Here is an 18,765-nt window from a genome sequence, read left to right on the forward strand (position 1 = left end):
CCAAGGTTATGAAAGGTTTTCCTTTTTCACTCTCCCTCTCTTTTTCTTGATGGGGAGGAAAGCAAACTACACAGCCTGCTAATTTCTGCAGTCTCAGACAATCAGGATTCCAACTGTCTGGGAGAGCCAACCTAAGAAAGCAAGAAATTAATCTTTTCAAAGTTAACGTCTTCGAGGCGTCGCGGCAGTATTTGGGTTGGACGTATCCTCGCTATCCTAATGCAGATGAAACCCCAAATTTAATAAGGCTAAGACAACTCGGACAACATAAGAAACATAACAGGATATTGCAAAGAGATTAGGGAGCTTCCTCTGGATGGCGTGGATGGGCCGGGGAGAGGGCAGAGCTGGGGGGCGGGGGGATGGACGGCGCGGCCTACCCCGGGGGCCCCCGCCAGCCGAGGCCCGATCCCGATCCCGGGACGGACCTGAGAACCTGGGCAGAGGGCAGCCGGCTCCTCGCCGTGCCTCCGGGCCTGCCTGGTGCGTGAGCGGAGGCTCCGCGGGCTAAATGTAAACCAGCTGGCAGGGACCGGAGTGGTACAGTTGGATGGGGCGGGGAAGGCTTACCTCATGAAAGAACTGTGGAAACGGCTGCTGGAAAGATAATAAAAGGATTAACTGCTATTTTAGTGGGCCATTTACTCTTCAATCAAAGTGTCTCATCTATTTCCTGTTCTCCAGAGGATCTGGGCCCAAAATTCCTTTGTCTATTACAGCACATGGTAGCAGAGGCCTGTCATGAGAAATTAATAATTTTACAGGGAAGGGAGACTGTACTTATTTGGGTGCGGGCTGGAGCCTGCCCCTTCCCCTGGGTCACCTACTGCACCAGCATCACAGGAAGGGGGAGCGCTCCCACAGCAGGCAGGGAGATGTTCAGAGGAGGTCTCTCCCACCACTCCAGATGATGGCACCCAGCAAGGCTAGCCCGAGGACCCCAGAGAATGAGGAGTGTAACGGGACAATCTACACAAACAAAAGCATCACACTTTAGAAAGATGTGGGTTCAGATTTCACTCTAACGGTTACTAGCTGTGTAACCTCAGGCAAGTTATTTTTATTGTTGTCACTATTATTACCATGATGATTAGCAGTCTCTGTTATTATTGTTGTTGTTACTGTGTGCTCCTAACTAGCTGTGTGACGTGGGGCAAATTCAGCAATCTTTCTGAACCTCAGTTTCCTCATCTGTAAAATGGGAGTTAATAGTCTCCACCCTGTAGAACTGCTCCCGGGATTGCATGGAGTTATCACTTAGAATGGCTTCTGCACACAGTCAACACTCAGAAGCTGTTTGTTGGTGTTATCATCAAAATCCTAAATCCCTCAGGAGGCAAGATAAAGTGTTCTCATAGTAGCAGGGAGAAGGCCGGCTGGACACCACTGAGCGTTGTTTCTTCATCTGTAAAACCTTGGTTTTACAGGGTTTTTGTAAAGATTTAAATGTCAGCTTGAACGTCACCTCCTCCATGAAGCCCTTGTGGGCCTCCTGTCCTTGGGTCTATGCAAACTCCATCCAGAACCTGTCCACACCCATCTCCCACCCCTTGCTGACCACAACTGCCTTCAGGCAAAGACCTTGGAAAGTCTACGTCTGGGTCGCCGGAGACAGGCACGAGTCAGGTGTAAGCCAGTGTTGTGTGGAGTCCGTTGAACCAAATGAGATCCTGGAAGGCCCAGGAAAAAGAACCATAGAGAAAGATCCCCAGACCGCACTGAGTAAGCTGGGCCTCTCTGACCCAATTACTAGGCCTCTGTTTCCCAGCAAATGGGCAGGGAAGGCTAGATTATCTCAAGGTCCCTGCCGTCCAGCACGGGCACTATTGGATGCTGTAATTCCACACAAGAGGCCCTGGTGGGCGGAGGCCCCGGACCTACCGCGCCAGGGTTTGGGCCTCCGCCCCAGCCCCCACAGACAGGAGGACCCCCACAGGAAAGAAGACATCAGGGACCACTGTTCAACAGCTGTCAGCTCCAGGGTCTCAGAGACGGTACCCTCAGTCTTCCAGTAGTCTGCTGATCATCTCCTTCCAGAGATGGGCGGCGGCGGGGGGGGGGGGGGGCATGCCTCTCAGCAAGCCTTGTGTTACAACACCCCAGAGGAACAGGGGCATGCCCGGGACTGGCCCGGCCCCCAGCCCTTCCCAGCATGGCTTTAGCCCCAAGGCACACGATGAAGTCAAATCCTCAGCCTGCCCAGTTCAGCCTCTCCCCACAACACTAATACGCCAACCGCAGGCTCCCTCCTAATCTGAGGCTGTCCTTTTGCAGAGGCTGTTCACTGCCTCTCCTCCTCCTCTTCAAGAACTGGCCCCCTTGAGCTGAATAAGCTGGTCTAGCTGGATGCCCAGGCCACAGCTCCACAAGCAGATGGGGCCCCAAGGGTGACCACCCAGTCCCAGGAAGGTGGAGTTTATACTGCTGGTTGCCAAAGCTTCCTGCCTCCCCCGGCCCCTGTAAATACTACCCTGGGCCTTGTGCAGGGACAGAGGGGCACTCCATCCCAGACTGAGTGCTTCATGAAGAGGGGCCCAGCATCAGTGACAGCATGCACGCGTGGGGGAACCTGACGTTGGCTATGACGCTGGTCTTGCAGACCAGACACGTTGCTTTCTCTCCTGCGTCACCAACGCCCCAGTGGCTGGAAGATGGAGCTGGGCCTTAGAAGACTGGGTGGCTCCTCCAGCCTCTCCACTCCCAGGCGGGAGCCTCTCCCGGTGGGGTAGCTGGGCCTTGGGTTTAGGCACAGCAGCTCGGCGGAGGGTATCAGGGACTAAGACTGATAGGGATTTCTACCACCGTGAGAGCATAATACAGAAATGACCAGTGAGAAGGGCTGGAGGCCTCGGTGTCCACTGTTAGTGTGTGTGTGTGGGGGGGGGGGGGGGGTGGGGGGGTGGGTGTGGGTTTCCCTGGAAACCTCAGGCTCAACCCCAGCCATGGCACTGCAGGTGCCATCCAGGGCCTTATCTGTTACCCCTCCCCTTACCTCCAAACCTGCTCCAGGGACCCAAGCTCTCAAGCCAGATGCCTGTGAGGACACAGTGCTCCTTGGAGGAAGCCAAGCCTGTGGGCCGCTCCAAGGCCCGGAGAGCCTCCCTGGGAAGGCTGCCCGACCAGTGGTAGGTGAGGCACTGAGCATCTGTGTGTAATACAGAAGGTGGCCGGGCCTGCTCTGACCTCAGAGTGTGTGTTGTCACCACCTGAACAAGTGTGTTTGACCAGGTCATGTACCCTGGGGTGGGGGAAGGGCACCCGGTGAGCAGAGGAGCCAAAGATTCCCAGTGACACGGGCACTGATTATCTTGACCAATGACCACATCCACAGCACTGATCCTTCCCCTCCTCGACCGCAGGGGATCTCAGCCAGCCCCCAGGGAAGGAGCCCCCGGTAGGCCACTCCTAGCACGGAGGTGGGGACTGCTCTGCTTGGCCAGGCAGGGGCACGGCCTGGTGGCCGTGGGAACTCACCATGCATTTGTTGGGCTTCTCACCCGAGTGCACCCTCATGTGGATGAGCAGCTTATAGCGGGCATTGAAGGGTTTGTAGCGGCGCACACAGCCCGCCCAGAAGCAGGTGAAGTCCTCGCCCTTGCGCTGGTCAATGTGGCTCTTCTCGATGTGCCGTACCAGCTCCTCCTGCTGCTCGTAGGCTGCACAGCAGTCCACCCAGCGGCACGCCTGCCGTCCGGCCACCCCCCTGCCCACCAGGCCCAGCCCCAGGCCTCCGAGGCCTGAGCCGGGTGGCAACTGAGACACGGGGTAGGGGGGCGGCAGGCCTTGCTGGGGAGGCCCAAAGAGATCTGAGAACTCATCCGCAGGCTCCTGCTTCAGGAAGCCCGCTTTCCGGCAGGCTTCAAGTTGCAAGCCGCCCTCGTGGCTCTCTGTGGTTGCAGGGCCAGGCCGGGCTCGCTTGGGGGGCCCTCCCGGGTCTCCCGGCAGAGGGGGGCTCCGGAGTCCATTCACGCAAGTGACCAGAGCCGTCTGGGAAGAGCGGATGATGGAGGTGACATCGGAGGAAGCGCAGGGGGAGGGGGAGGCTGAAGAGGTGGAGGGCAGGCCCAGGAGGCAGCAGCGCTTCAGGCCACCCTCGGGGAGGTGGGCCTCGGGCTGGGGGCCCAGGCCAGAGCTGGGTTCACTGCCCAGAAGGTAGCAGGAAGGTGCGGGGTTGGCGAGGCCTCGGCCCGGCAGGTCCAGATCTGAGTGCAGGCCAGTGGCTGGCGGGGCCCGGCAGTGAGCAGACAGGGGTGTGCGAGCTTCCGTCATGGCCCGGTAGTCAGGCAGGGACTCCTGCTTGATGTGCTGTGTGGCCGGAAGGCCACCATTCACATACGTGGCCTGGGGTCTGGGCGACCTGAAAGACAGTGACCAGAGAAGCTGTGAGAGGGTGGGCACTTCACAGTGGGGAGACCCGGGCAGGAGACAGCAGGGAGCCTGGGACCAAAGGATGGAGAAGCCCAGAGCAGGAGTGAAGGTTGAGGGCTGGAGGCAGAGGGAGAGAGAAAGCAGAGGCTGGATGTGGTCAGCAGGAAAGAATATGGGGGAGAGAAAAAGGGGAGGGGCTGGAGAGAGGTTCCAGAAAGGGAGGAGGTCTGAAAAGGATGCCAGGAAAGACCACCGTTTCATCCTTTTACCTCTCCAGCCCCAGATGCCATCCTGTCCTATTGCTGAGGCTTCCCTAGGGTCTCCCCTGACCTTCTCCCTGTGACCTTCTAGTGAGTTCTGGAGAAAGGAGGCTGAGGCGGTCATTTTGAGGGACATCTAGGTCCAGTATGTTTTATTTTTAATTAAAAAAATTTTTTTATGTTTATTTTTGATAGAGCATGAGTGGGGGAGGGGCAGAGAGAGAGGGAGACACAGAATCCAAAGCAGGCTCCAGGCTCTGAGCTGTCAACACAGAGCACGACGTGGCACTCAAACCCAAGGACCACAAGATCATGACCTGAGCCGAAGTCGGATGCTTAACCGACTGAGCCACCCAGGAACCCCAGGTCCAGTATGTTTTAAATGCTGCCTATTTGTCCCTTAGATCTTTCTTAATTTTTGTAATCTTCGTTAATTTCTAGAAATGTTAATTATGTGACATTCTGCCCCAAGCAGTCTGTCTTTTCCACAGTGAATATCAGTAAGTTGGGGGTCTGAAACACAAGTCACGACGACAGGGGGCATCCTAGGAATGACTGAGGAAAAGCCAGGTGGGGTGGTCCCAGGTTTCAAGCCCAGACACTGTGACTACATGAAACTCAATTCTGGGGTGAGGCTATGGGCGGGCAGGCAGGCTGGGAGGGCAGCTCGGGAGAGGTGGGAGACCGGGGTCTGAGACCAGGCTCGGCCACTCCCAGCTGCACAAAGCTGGGCAAGGCACTCTGGGCCCCTTTCCTCATTGCACGTTCTTCTCCCGAGCGTGACTACGGTGTGACGCGCAGGGCCGCACGTGGTGCTGTCTTCCTTAGGCATGTGGCGCACGGGTTCGTAGAGAGGGCCTTTCCCAAACGCAGGACAAGTAAGTGCAGGTAGAGGCACCAGGGCCTCCAGCCACCAGCAAGGGGACGTAGATGAAGGGTCAGAGAAGCCCCTTGGCTGGCTGGGCAGAACAGGAAGCCTGCCGATGGGCCCACTGTCCTGACTAGGACATGCCATGTGTCCTTGGGCCTGAGCCTCAGTTTCCTCACCTGTGAAGCGAGGACTAACCCTCACTACCTCAGAGGGTGGCTACCAGGACCAAGTGGGACGGCAGGTGCCGTGACAGTCCTCTGGAAAGGGGGACAGCAGGGTGAATGCTGCCTTCGTGACCGCCATATCACCGCCAGTGTTCTGGAACTCTTTGCAGATGGGCTGTGGGGTCATCACCTGTCCCTGTTCTCCAAGCTGCCCAGCAGCCCCCAGCCCCTCTGTCTCTGGCTCCCTGCAGCTGCAGCAGCCCCAGCACTACTCAGGAGGAGGAGAAGGAACGAAGGGGCACGGGAGACAGGAAGGCAGAGCCCAGAGGCCCTCAGAGAGCATGGGCTCCAACCTCATGACTCCACAGACAAGAAAGGAGCCAAGAAGGCACAGGGCTTGCCCACAGTCACGAGCAGCAAGCCAGTGATGGGGCTTGGGCCAGGAGCCAGGCTCCCCTTCTCCTGGAGGTGTGCGTTTCTTCACTGTAGACCCGAGGCACTTCCCGGATAAAGGCTTGCGGGAAGGCCCTTCTGTTTCTCAGCTACACTTGACCAATAATTATCTGCCTCACCCAGAAAAGACCTCCCTTCCCTGCCCAGAGCTTGGCCACCAGATGGAATCAGAAGGATCCTGCACTCCAAGGTGGACAGCAGATGCACATCCCCCCCTTCCCCAAGCCTGGGGACGCTGGGCCACCACTGCCAGCAGAAAGCACTGAGGAGCTTAAAGAGCTGATATGAAAGTTGTGACTTTGTGAAGCTTAAAAAAATTAAAGCATAGCTGTTTTCCATATGGTTGTCATCCTGGGCGTGGCAGGGGTGGGCCCCAGGTGAGCATCTGTTTGGAATAATCCCTTTAAAGACAGCATCAGGGGGTGCCTGGGTGGCTCAGTCGGTTAAGAATCCAACTCTTTCTTTTCTTTTAATGTTTATTTATTTTTGAGAGAGAGACAGAGCACAAGCAAGGGAGGGCAGAGAGAGAGGGAGATACAGAATCCGAAGCAGGCTCCAGGCTCTGAGCTCTCTGCATGGAGCCTGATACGGGGCTCGAACTCACGAACCGTGAGATCATGACCTGAGCCGAAGTCAGATGCTTAACTGACTGAGCCACCCAGGCGCCCCAAGCGTCCAACTCTTGATTTCAGCTCAGGTCATGATCTCATGGTTCGTGGGACTGGGCCCCACATTGGTCTCTATGCTGACAGCACAGAGCCTGCGTGGGATTCTCTCTCTCCCCCTCTCTCTCTGCCTCTCTCCCTGCTTGTTCTCTCTCTCAAAACAAATACATAAACATTAAAAAAAACCCAGCTTAGCATCAGGCTAAATAATCAGCAGAAGAGAACAGGAGAAGCAATCAAGAGAACAGTTATAGCACCTATGAGTATCGGGTGGGGAGGGGACAGCTCAGGCTGTGGTGTCTCCTGGCTCCAAATGCTAGCTGAGACAGCCCCCTGCTTGTCCTCGTGGGTCCCTCAGCCCCTGGAAGGCCGGCAGCGATTCCTGCCCTGCTCTGCCTCTGAGCCCTGGGTTCCCCAGACAACCCCCATCACATCTCTGGAAACTGTGAGCAGGGGTCCTTGGACAGAGCAAACAACTGCTGAGCAGCCCTGCATGCCAGGAACCTTCCTGAAGGCTGTCCCACGCAACCCGACCCCAGCAGAACCGATGCATGGTATCTGCCGAATGCATAACTGAATTCTTCGGGGGAGAGACCACCATCTGTTTTATACTTCGGAAAACCGAAGCAACTTGCCCAAGCCCTCAGAGGCAGTTAGTGTTAGAGCAGGAATCTGAACCTAGATTGTCTGAATCAGAAGCCTGGGATTTTCCCACAACAATGTGCTGCCAGGGGCCCCAGCTTCCTCTTATATAAAATGATGTAATTTGATGACCATTACGTTTCCTGGCAGCTTCAATGTTGTGAGTATCAAGAACTCCAACTCTGTCTGTCATCCTGGTCCCTGGAAGGGAGCTGCTGAAATTGGGAAAACCAGTGTTTCTCGGGCAGAGGTTCAAGCGGAAAGGAGGGTGTCTTTGGATCTCATGGGGTCCATGCACCCTTTGGTTCAGGGGCTACAGCCTGGGCTAGGGGCCAGTGAGGTCGCTCTGCAGGCTTTTCCCTCTGTGCTCTGTGATGCTGAGGACACGAGATGTTTCATAAACCAGGTCCCTGCCCTCGAGAAGCTTCCCTTCTCACAGGGGAGATCGAGGACCGGCTCTCATGGGAACACTTAAACTCTGCTAAGAGGCGGAGAGATTTCTGGCAAACATAAGTGATCAAGGGGGAGTTCTGAAGGCTGAGGCATGAAGGTGGGGAAGTGTGCAGCCCACGGGTCCCAAAGCCAGGAGGTCAACGTGATGGGTGGGCAGGCAGCGGCCAGATCACAGGGCGCCTTCCCACACTACTGGGGGCCTGTGCACTCTGTGTTCCTATCCTCACCTTACAGGTAAGGCAACAAGGTCCAGAAAGAGTAGCATCCTGCCCGGGGTTACCCAGAAAGCCAGTGATGGGGCTAGACCTCAAACTGCATGTACGAATACATTCTATTGACCACAGCAGTGGCGGGTAGTCATTTTTAGCACAGAAATGACAAAATCAAGGTATCGCTGACATTACTTAATACTCTCACCACTTGCTGGGTGACCTCAGGCTGGTTTTGTGGCCTCTCTAACCTTAATTTCCCCACCCTCTGGCAGACGAGAATTGAGTGAGCTAATAACATGAAGAGTGCTTGGCCTAGTGTGTGGCACATAGCAAGTACTCCAGGATTGTCACTCATTAGCAGCGAGGATTAAATGAGAGATGTGCACAAGCACATTTCAGGCACTCAGAAAGCGGGAGCCATTTTTATTAGTATTAGAAAGCTGGGCCCGGGGTGCCTGGGTGGCTCAATCGGTTAAGCATCCAACTTCGGCTCAGGTCATGATCTCGTAGCTCGTGAGTTCAAGCCCCGCATCGGGCTCCGTGCTGATAGCTAAGAGCCTGGAGCCTGCTTTGGATTCTGTGTCTCCCTCTCTCTCTGCCCCTCCCCCACTCATATTCGGTCTCTCTCTTTCAATTTTTTTTTTAATTCTTTTTTTTAACATTTATTTATTTTTGAGACAGAGACAGAGCATGAGCGGGGGAGGGTCAGAGAGAGAGGGAGACACAGAATCGGAAACAGGCTCCAGGCTCTGAGCTGTCAGCCCAGAGCCCGATGTGGGGCTCGAACTTATGGACCGCGAGATCATGACCTGAGCCGAAGTCGGACGCCCAATTGACTGAGCCAGCCAGGTGCCCCTGTCTCTCTCTTTCAAAAATAAAATAAAAACATTAAAAAAATTAAGAAAGCAAAAAGAAAAAAAAAAAAAAGAAAGCTGGGCTGGAGGCAAGGAGGCCTCCCAGAACCCAGGCAGTGGGTCAAGGAGTCAGAGATCAGGAAGGGGGCAGTATGAAGGGAGGGGAGGGGTCCCTAACATAAGGCAGTCCAATGGGAGGGAGAAGGGACAGGATCCAACTGGATGTGGGACAGGGGCTAGAGCCCTCTGTTGCTTTAGGAAAATGAGGGGGTATGATGCTGCCACATCAGCAGAAAAAATAGCACCTCCTCAGATCAATGCGTATGTGGGGTTCTAGGTACAGGCTCTAAATTGTCAAAATGACACTCAAAATGACAAATATTTTGGATCATCTGTATCAAAATAAATAAAAGAAAAATCCCACCTGCTTTAGCTTTCCCTAAGTTAGCATAGCTTCTACCCTGAGATAGGAAGAACTTCCCTGGAGAAACCAGATGCTGCTGGGGGAGCCTCAGTGAATAATCAAGCAGATAAATGCACTGGCCTGTCACCGACCAACACGTGGCTCGAAGTCGAAAAGATGCTTGCTCCTTGTTACATACTCAATCGCGTCCCTCCAAAAATCCCATGTTGAAATCCTAACCCCTCGTGGGATGGTCTTTGAAGCCAGGGCCTTTGGGGGGGTAAATGAGGATAAATGAGGTTGTAAGAGTGAGGCCCTAATGCAATATGATTGGCATCCTTAGAAGACGAAGGGCGTGCAAACAAAGGAAAGGCCATGTGAGGAAGGTGGCCGTCTGCAAGCCAAGGAGAGAAGCCTGAGGGGACACCATGACCTCAGACTTCCAGCCTCCACCACTGTAAGAAATACACTTCTGTTGTTTTAACAACCCAGGCTGTGGTGTTTTGCTAGGGCAGCCCAAGCAGACTAACACACTCCTAGAAATCAGAAGTCTCACTAATACCAATGAAGGCCACAGGGATCCTATGTGCTAAAAAAAAAAAAAAAAAAAAAAAAAAAAAAAAAAAAGGCTCCGTGTGGAAGAATAAGCATCCTGCTATTTAGTAATATCTCTCACCTGAAACTCTTACTGGACCATCAATGCCACTGAGGAGCTCTCTGCTTCTTTTTTTTTTTTTTTTTTTTTTTTTTTAACGTTTATTTATTTTTGAGACAGACAGAGACAGAGCATGAACGGGGGAGGGTCAGAGAGAGAGGGAGACACAGAATCGGAAACAGGCTCCAGGCTCTGAGCGGTCAGCACAGAGCCCGACGCGGGGCTCGAACTCACGGACCGCGAGATCATGCCCTGAGCCGAAGTCGGCCGCTTAACCGACTGAGCCACCCAGGCGCCCCTCTGCTTCTTTTGCCAAGGCATCTCCAGCATCCTACAGTGCCTGGCGCACAGCACATACTTAATAAATGATAAAAGAATGAATTGCGAACAGGCAACTGGGCCAGGTTTTAGAATCTCTTATCTGTGAAGCAGGCCTCGGCCAGCATGCCCAGGCGGTGAGGTGCAGGCCCTGGGGCTGAGCTATGGGAACAGCGGCCTGCCGGCGGTTGACCTCTGCCTGTCAGAGGTCACAAACCAGAGGGCACAGAGGCACCGCTGGGACCCCAGGAGGCAGATTCCAGCCTAATACGCAATCTGATAGAACATCTGTCCGCAAGTGGACGTCACTGGAGATGTGCAAGCACTGAATGAAGGTCACCTGGCAGGAGGGCTCTGCGAGGTATGGCCTCCTGGGGCAGGAGATGGCCCCAGGCGGAGGAGCCCCTCCCTCCAGGAGCAGTCCAGGATTTGACAGCACAATGCATACAAACCCTGAGCTGGGTTTTCCATCCCCATCCCACCATGCATCGTCCTCTTCTGAAATTACTGATTCTCTGTGAAAAGCCACCTCAGCTTCCATAATGGGGAAAGACACCCCAAGAAAACCATCTCCGTCTCTCATGAGGCAACGCGACGCGAGAGGTTCAAGGCCTAGACCAGGCAGCCACCACTGTGCTACCGGGCTCTGGCTGGTCCCCCGCCCTCCCGTGCGACAGTTCCCCTGCGTATCCCACAACCGGGCAGACCAGGTGAGGTCCCTGACCTTCAGGAAGTGTCCGCAGAAGGCAGCTGATGGGCGAGGATAGAGCACCTACCTGCTAGGGTGGGGGAAGTGCAGGAGCCTCTCGCAGGCTGGGGGGTGGCCCCGGGGTGGTGGGGTGCCCGCGGGGAGGAAAAGGCCCTGGCGGCAGGTGGGGCCGGGGCCCTCCGCAAGGTCCAGGTCCAGCAGGCTCTTCTCCGAGCCTGGGGTGCAGTGGCCGTAGCTCCCGTTCACTGTGCAAAGAAAGACAGGAAGAGGAGACAACGTGAGTGGAGACAGCATGCAGAGGGGTGCAGGGAGAGGGCAGTCTCCAGGGCACAGCGTGGGACAGAGCACACTAACTGAACCCCTGCTGCATTCAAAGCACTGGGGATCCCTTATTTAATTTCCATAATCAGCAGCAGGATCGGGAATAAAATCCCCAATACTTAGATGTGGATGCCGAGCTCCAGTAGTCGAAGGACCCTGACACAAGCGCTGAGCCCTGACGACGTACCAACACCCTGCCAGGTGCAGGAAACAGTGGCGAACCAGGCAGACGAGCTCCTGCCTCCTGGAACGTAACCATCTATGACCCTCACATTGGTCACCGAGCGCTCATGTGACAAGGTGTACGGATGCATGCTGGGGCTGCGCTGCCGGGCAGGCCGGGTGAGCAGCTCTGATATCTGTACGTCTCGGAGCAGGTGCTCGCTCAACAGCATCTGTTCTTGTTCTCACTGAAGCTCAATCTACGTTATTCCCCAAACTGCACCACATCACGATTCTCCACGGTTCTTTGACAGCCTGTCACATGCCCCGCCTTGCCCACCTACTGGGTTTTTATGAAGACTAATTGAGGGAGAAGATATGAAAACCCTGAAAAAAAAAAAAAAAACTGTACACAGTGTAACAAAACTGTTAGGCACAGTTGTTAGAAGCTACTTCCTCTCTCTGGGCCTCAGCGTTCTCTTCTACAGCACGAGGAGGGTTAATCTGGAAGCTATGTTCTCAGTCTTTCTGTCCTGTCGCCTGGCAGCCATAACCCTAAGGAGGACAAGACACGGCCTTTGGGGCCTGATGGACCTCGGGGTGAGCCCCGACCGCCCCTAACCAAGTCTGTGCCTTGGACACATCCCTCCCCGAGGCTGACCCTCCGCTCCCTGGTGTAAAATGAAGACAGGCGCACCAGCTCTCCAGAGATGGCCGTGAGGTTTTGAGAGCTGAGGTGCAAAGCCCCCAGCACAGTGCTGGCACCTAGTGGGTGAGCTCCAGGAATGGAAATTGTTCTCATTGTCAAACAGCACTCTGAAAAGCATGAAGTGTCCTACAGATGTGATAAAGCATTATTCTTTTTTATTTAATGTTTTATTTATTTTTGAGAGAAAGAGACAGAGTACTGGCAGGGGTGGGACAGAGGGAGGGAGACACAGAATCCGAAGCAGGCTCCAGGCTCCGAGCTGTCGGCACGGAGCCCGATGTGGGGCTCGAACTCACAAGCCGTGAGATCGTGACCTGAGCCGAAGTCGGACGCTTAACCGGCTGAGCCACCCAGGCACCCCTATGATAAAGCATTATTAACAGGCCCAGGTATTTGTCCAGTACGGTCAACTCTGAGCAAGACAAGCCGTTAAGATGAGCAGGGAGCTGCCCCCAGGTCCTGATTTTAGCTGCCGAGACTGAGGATGAGGAGAGGCACAGCGGAAGCAGAGGCTCAGGGAGCTTATGTCACTTGCCCGAGATCACACAGCTAGTAAGAGTCTGGGCTGGATCTCTGGCTCAGGTCTGTCGCACCCAAACCCCAATTCTGAATCGCTACGTGACAAAAAGTAGCCTCTTAGACAAAAATGCAACCCCATCCTCAAGGATCCACCTCACCCAACCCTAATCCTCGCCCAACCCGAAGGGGGGCTGGAGCCTCCGTGCTAACTTGCCGAGTGCCCACAGCTCTGACAGGTTCCAGGCATCCACCTGCCGAGCACATTGCAGTTTGCAGCCCGGAAGCAATGCTCCCAGGGCCGAGGCGGGGCTCAGCTGAGCCTCTGCATTCCCAAGCACAGGCGAGCCTGCTGGAGAGGGCACGCATGAAGATTTGCTCAGAAGCGCCTGTCACCTTCCCTGGGCTCATTCCTGCTGCGAGGAACGCTCACTCCCGCTGGCTCCGGCTGCTGCTGGGCCAGCCGCTCACAAGCCTATTTTTTAATAACTTGGTTGTTTTTTAATTAAAAAGAAATCCCTGGTAACAAATGTGAATGGCCTGAGTTAATGAGAGCAGGCTGCCGCTCGTTTAGCCCCAGCTCTGCTTGGCGGTCTCTCCCTTTTCCAAATCGTTTCTGCATGCGATTTTATTGTCCCATTGAGGCAGACCCTGGGCCTGGGCCTCAGAAAACTGTGGATAATTTTATGACCATTAATAGCATTTGGAGCAAAGAAAGCTTAATCATCACACAGAGCTGTTTTGCCAGGGTCTTTCTCCCAGTCTTTGGGTTGGGGAGGTGGTTCTGAGCTTCCTCCAAAAACCCACCAGACCCACTGGGGGTCTCTGGGTTGCTTACCCTCCCTTCACTTAAGGAGTATGTGTGGAGCGATGGAAGGTGAGCCCCCAGAAAGGCACTGGGGAGCCCAGCACTTATCAAGCCCCTCCTAGGCATGAGGCACATGGTTCCCTTCAAGTGTCCATCCCTGTGTGGGGGGCTCATTAGAGCCATTTTTCAGATGAGAAAAACTGAGGTTTGGAGAGATTAAGTGCCTCTGACCAGGCTCGGGGGTAAGAGGTGGGGGTCACAATTCAAACCCAGATCTCTCAGACTTCAAAGCTTGAGTTCGGTCCTGCTGCTTCTCAGCCAACCGATGAACAACTGGGGACCCCAAACAGGCATCCCCACCTTTGACTCCAATGAAGATCATATTGGGGGGGGTCTTGTGGGAAGTCAAAGTACAACCATTCCAATGGCTCCTGAACTTCAGTCTTTGTCACAGGATAGGACCACTCCATCTACAGACAAGCACATGAAGGCTCAGAGAGGTCTAGTGGTTTACCCAAAGTCACACAGGGAGTAAAGGGCAGAGCTGATATGCAAACCCATCACCTCCGTGGGAAAAAACAGTTATTACCCGACAAATAATCAAGGCCCGTTGGCTTCTTCTCCACTGGATATGTAAGATGTCTTCCTACAATAAACAAACAAGCCAGCTCTTGGAGGGAGGAAAGAAGGAGCCCCTCAGGTCACAGTTTGGCACTGTTTAGGGCTCCAAGCCCATCCAAGCCCTTGTCTTGTGTGACCCTCACAACACTCTGGATAAATGCATCAGCCTCCCTAACTCGCAGAGGGAGGGGAGCATCAGAGCTGGCGAGCGACTGTCCCAGGTCTCGTGGCAACTGCTGGCACAGTCGGGGCCCAAACCCAGGTCTCCCAAAGCCCATGCCAGACCCTTCCCTGGGCCACCTGCTTTCTCAAAGGCTGGAAATTAAACCATAGACTATAATGTGTGTCCCAGAGATGCTGTTACCACTGCCCACCACGGGTCCCAGTCAGCCAGGGGGCCTTCCACTGCCCTCCCGCCTACTGGTATCTTGCTTCTCCGTCCCCAAAGGCATCCCAAGAACCATCCCTGCTCACTCTTCATCTCCAGGGAGCAAGGGCGGAGTCTTTCCCTGCACAGGCAGAGGAATGAGAAGGGCACATTGGCCCTGCTGCTCTGAGGCAGGCTGGGGGAGGGAGGTGCCCTGGGAAGGGCTATGCCCACAGCCATGTCTCTCTCTGTGCCACTGGAGCCAAGAGCAGATACTAGACCTGGTTTCCATGTAAATGAAGCTTCACTGGAGACTTGGAGGGTGAGGAAGTCCTATGTTCGCTTTTATAAGTTAGTGAGAAATTCTAGAATGTTAGGGCTGGAACCGACTGCCCACTCATTTAATGAACAGATGAAGAAATTGAGGCTCAGAGAAGGAAAGGACCTGCCTTGGTCAGACAGCAAATCCACAGCACAGCCTGGATGGCACCCCCAGGACTAGGTAAGGGTTTGGTTTAGTTTCCTCTTTAAGTCTCTATTTTCTCATCTGTAAAATGGTGCTAACAGCTACTCACAAGGTTGTGAGGACAATCACAAGAGATTATGGACACAATGCCTTTGGCATGGTGCCTAGCTCACAGCACTTGAAAAGAAATGAGGATGATAATGATAATCATTTTCTTCTCCTATTTATCCATGAGGGAGGCAAAGCCCCTGTATTCTAGCCCCAGAATGTCAGGTCTGGTTAACCCTGAGGCCAGACTCAGGACAAGTCTCCAAGGCTCAAGGGTCACCAAATGCAGGACCGGGCAGCCTGAATGAGGTCACAGCCAGCAAATCTGAAGCAAATGACTCCAGTTACACACCAGAGAGTTTTGCAAATTACCGTAATGACTTGGCTATAAAGTGGTACCACATATAAGGTGACTCCCCACAAGAATTTTAATTTATGCTCAAACCTGCCAAGTCTGCACGAGAAGAACAATGATGCATTCAGCATCTCAGGCCCAGATGCCACCTCCTTGCGGTCCCAGGAGCAGCCAGCAGCTGGGTCTAGGAAGGCCTGCACAATGACTGTTCCTCGTTCACCAACAAGCAGAGTTTTACTGTCCACCAGGTGCCAGGCTGGCGATAGGGTACCACACTTCACAGTATAGAAAACATTTTGCAGCCATCACCTGTGACCTTCACCACAATTGTCAAGAGTTGGCTGGGCAGGCTCAGAGGGGGCAAGCAATTTGCCTAAGCTCACACAGCAAGTGTAGGGCTCAGACATACACTGAATCTTCTGACTTAGCTATCTAGTCTAGCAAACATTTTTACTCTAACAAATGTTTTCTAAAAAAGGGCAAAGCAGCAAATATTGTAGGTTTTGCAGGTCACAGTCTGCCACAACTACTCAACAGTGAAAAGCAGCCGCAGACAATATGTAAATAAATGAATGGGGCTTTGTTTCAATACAATTTTATCTAGAAAAACAGCTCATTGATTCTGGGGCTGTAATCTGCCAACCCCTGAGCTCATGCAGCATTTAGACATAGGGTTTTTGCAGTTAGAAAGACAGAGGTTCAAAATATGAAACCATCGCACCTTCTTGCATCTGTAATACGGGGAGATTTTTAGAAGGTGGAGTTGATGTGAAAACCCCTGGAAAATACTGAATGCAGGGCTGGTCCCTTGCAGGCATTCAATAAATGAAGTCCCTTTGGCCTGGATGGGGGGCCCTCACAGCCTGGGCCCATCCCTCCACTTGGGCGTTACCTTGCACTCCCATAGTGCTTTGCTGCTATGCTGCACACATCCTCACCCACCCAGTGAGGACAGCCTGACACCCCCCAAACTCCTCTGGGCCCTCAGAGCTTGGGAGCAGTGCATCTCCTTCCAGGATATTCCCTGCCCTCCGAGCTCCCCTACCTCAGCTCACAGCAGTCTCTGTGAACAGCTACCATTCAAGGTGTACTTTATGCACACCCAGCGCATGCCAAGTACTTGAAATATTTTATTTCTAAATCTCCACCATGTCACCACAAAATCAAGATTACACCACTCTGTACTGCCACACCAATGCTTTCAAGTGCAGTTAGAACCCTGCCTCCCCCACAAGTCTATAAAAACCTTCGGGACAAGAGTTGTGGAGCCCCAGAGCTGCTAAATGTCAATGCCTCCTGAGACATTATTTTGTCCAACTTACTTCACATACAGAAAACATGAACCTAGATGAAGGACAGGCTTATCTTGGTCACACAGTAAGTAGGTTCTTTAGACACCAAGGCCCCCTTGGAGATATTCCCCTCATTCCTAGCACACGGCTGGACCCGCAGGAGGTGCCTGGAAACCCTGGGAAGGTGGGTAGCTGGAAGGACTGTCACTGTCACTTGTTTTTGTGACACATCCACCCAGATTGAAGCCCTGGCCCTACCCTGAATTTTCAGGTTATGTGACCCTAGATGACCTACCTCACCCTTCTGAGCCCCAGTTTCTTCATATGTAAAACAGGGATAAGAATCCCAGCTCCAGAAAAAAGCAGTGAGGAGTAAATGAGTTAATGTATTTAGAGGCACGGTGGGTGCAGCACCCTAGAAAAGGTCCCTCTGTTTTACTTTCTTGACGGGCTGAGGAGACAGAGTAATCGCCTTCCCAGGGTGACCTGTGTCTCTTGGGACAGAAATGCGTGTTGCCAAGTAGTGAGCACTAATGGCCAAAGAAGGGCAACTTCAGGCTAATGGGGTCCTGAGTCTGAGCCTGGGCTCTGCAGGCTCGGTCAGGGTAGAGCAGGGCCCTGGCCCCCTCTCTGAGCCTCAGCTTTCCCCTCTGAGTAGTGGGAGTGCCAGGCCAGGGCAGGAGGAACACTAGAGATCCCACAGAGTGGGAGACAAGAGGCTCCACTTCACAGGCCCAGGAAGGGCGAGTGGTTCTCTCAGGACACACAGCAGAAGCAGGGCCCGCACTGCCACCCTGCAGGACCCCTTTGGCCTCACCAGGCTGCATTTTATGTGTGGTATAGGAACCCTATACCTCCCTCTCCTCACCAAACCCAAAGGTCTCGCAAACAGCAGGAGGTGGGGGCTTCTGAAAGAGGAGAAGCAGGAAGGCACACAGCCAGATTCGTTCTCATGTCCACAGACCAGGTGGGATGAGCTAGCCAAGGTCCACTCACCCACGCTGGAGCCACCTTGGGGCATTCACAGCCATCAGGGGGCCTGTAATCTTGTCAGGGCTTCTGGAGCCGCAGAGCCTAATGCTCAAGGCCTCACACCGGGCTCATGGCTGCCCATCGTCTCTTATCCCACATCCCCCAAACTCTATAAACTCCCCCTTTAAAGCTAAGCTAGATTTATTTACGGGAACTCAGACTAGTGAAACCTGAGAAGTACTAGGCTCTTTCCATGCCAGAATTACCAATGCCATTTTCCAGAGCAAGAGTAACTGACTTGTCCAAGGTCACGCAGCTGGCAGAGGGTGGAGTCGGGAGATGCAAGCCCAGCTCTCTCGGACTTGGAAGGCAGGATTGGCCTGATGTTGTTGCCCATCATGAAGGGATTTAGAGGCAATGCAGTGATTGCTTCCCCAGTGTGTTAGTCCACTTGGGCTGCCATAACAAAACACCCCAGCCCGGCTGGCTTCAACGATAGACATTTATTTTCTCACAGTTCTGGAGGCAGGAAGTCTAAGATCAAGATTCCTGCTGATTTGGTATCTGGTGAGAGCTCTCTCCCTGGCTTGTAGATGGTGGTCTTCTCACTATGTCTTCCGTATGGCCTTTCCTCAGTGTATGCAGAAAGAAAAGAGAAAGAGAAAGAAAAGAGAGAGGGAGGAGAAGGAGAAGAGGAGAGGGCAAGAAGGAGGGAGGGAGTGAATGCACATACCCTCTGGTATCTCTTCTTTTAAGGACACTAATTGTATTGGATCAGGCCCTACCCTTATGACCTCATTTACCCTGAATTACTTCCTTAGAGTCCCCATCTCCAATTACAGTCATACTGGGGGTTAGGCTTTCAACATATGGATTGGGGAAGCACAAACATCCAGTCCATAACACATAGTATTCATTCCTTAACAGAGTCCCATATTTCCTATATCTATGGGGCTTGAGAAGGAGACTCAGTATAGATAGCATGTGGGATGCAGATTCTGGGGCCTAAGTAACTAGGTTTGAATCCCGGTTTTTCCATTTACTAGCTGTGACCTTGTCTGGGTCAAACTATTTAACATCTCTGTGCCGGTTTATGAAGGT

General features: G+C 53.5%; 1 protein-coding gene across 1 annotated transcript in view; it reads right to left on the minus strand.

Moving 5' to 3' along the window:
* Positions 1-11,257, minus strand: part of GLIS1 (GLIS family zinc finger 1) — a 90,755-nt gene extending 79,498 nt beyond the window's left edge. Inside the window, exons 1-2 of the mRNA XM_042951433.1 lie at positions 11,095-11,257; positions 3,475-4,357 (exon numbers count right to left, since the gene is read on the minus strand). Coding sequence (XP_042807367.1) covers positions 3,475-4,269 — 795 coding nt within the window. The 5' untranslated portion in view covers positions 4,270-4,357; positions 11,095-11,257. The remainder of the gene's footprint in view (positions 1-3,474; positions 4,358-11,094) is intronic.
* Positions 11,258-18,765: the final 7,508 nt, after the last annotated feature.

The sequence above is a fragment of the Panthera leo genome, chromosome C1, assembly GCF_018350215.1.
Source record: "Panthera leo isolate Ple1 chromosome C1, P.leo_Ple1_pat1.1, whole genome shotgun sequence".
Classification (NCBI taxonomy): domain Eukaryota; kingdom Metazoa; phylum Chordata; class Mammalia; order Carnivora; family Felidae; genus Panthera; species Panthera leo.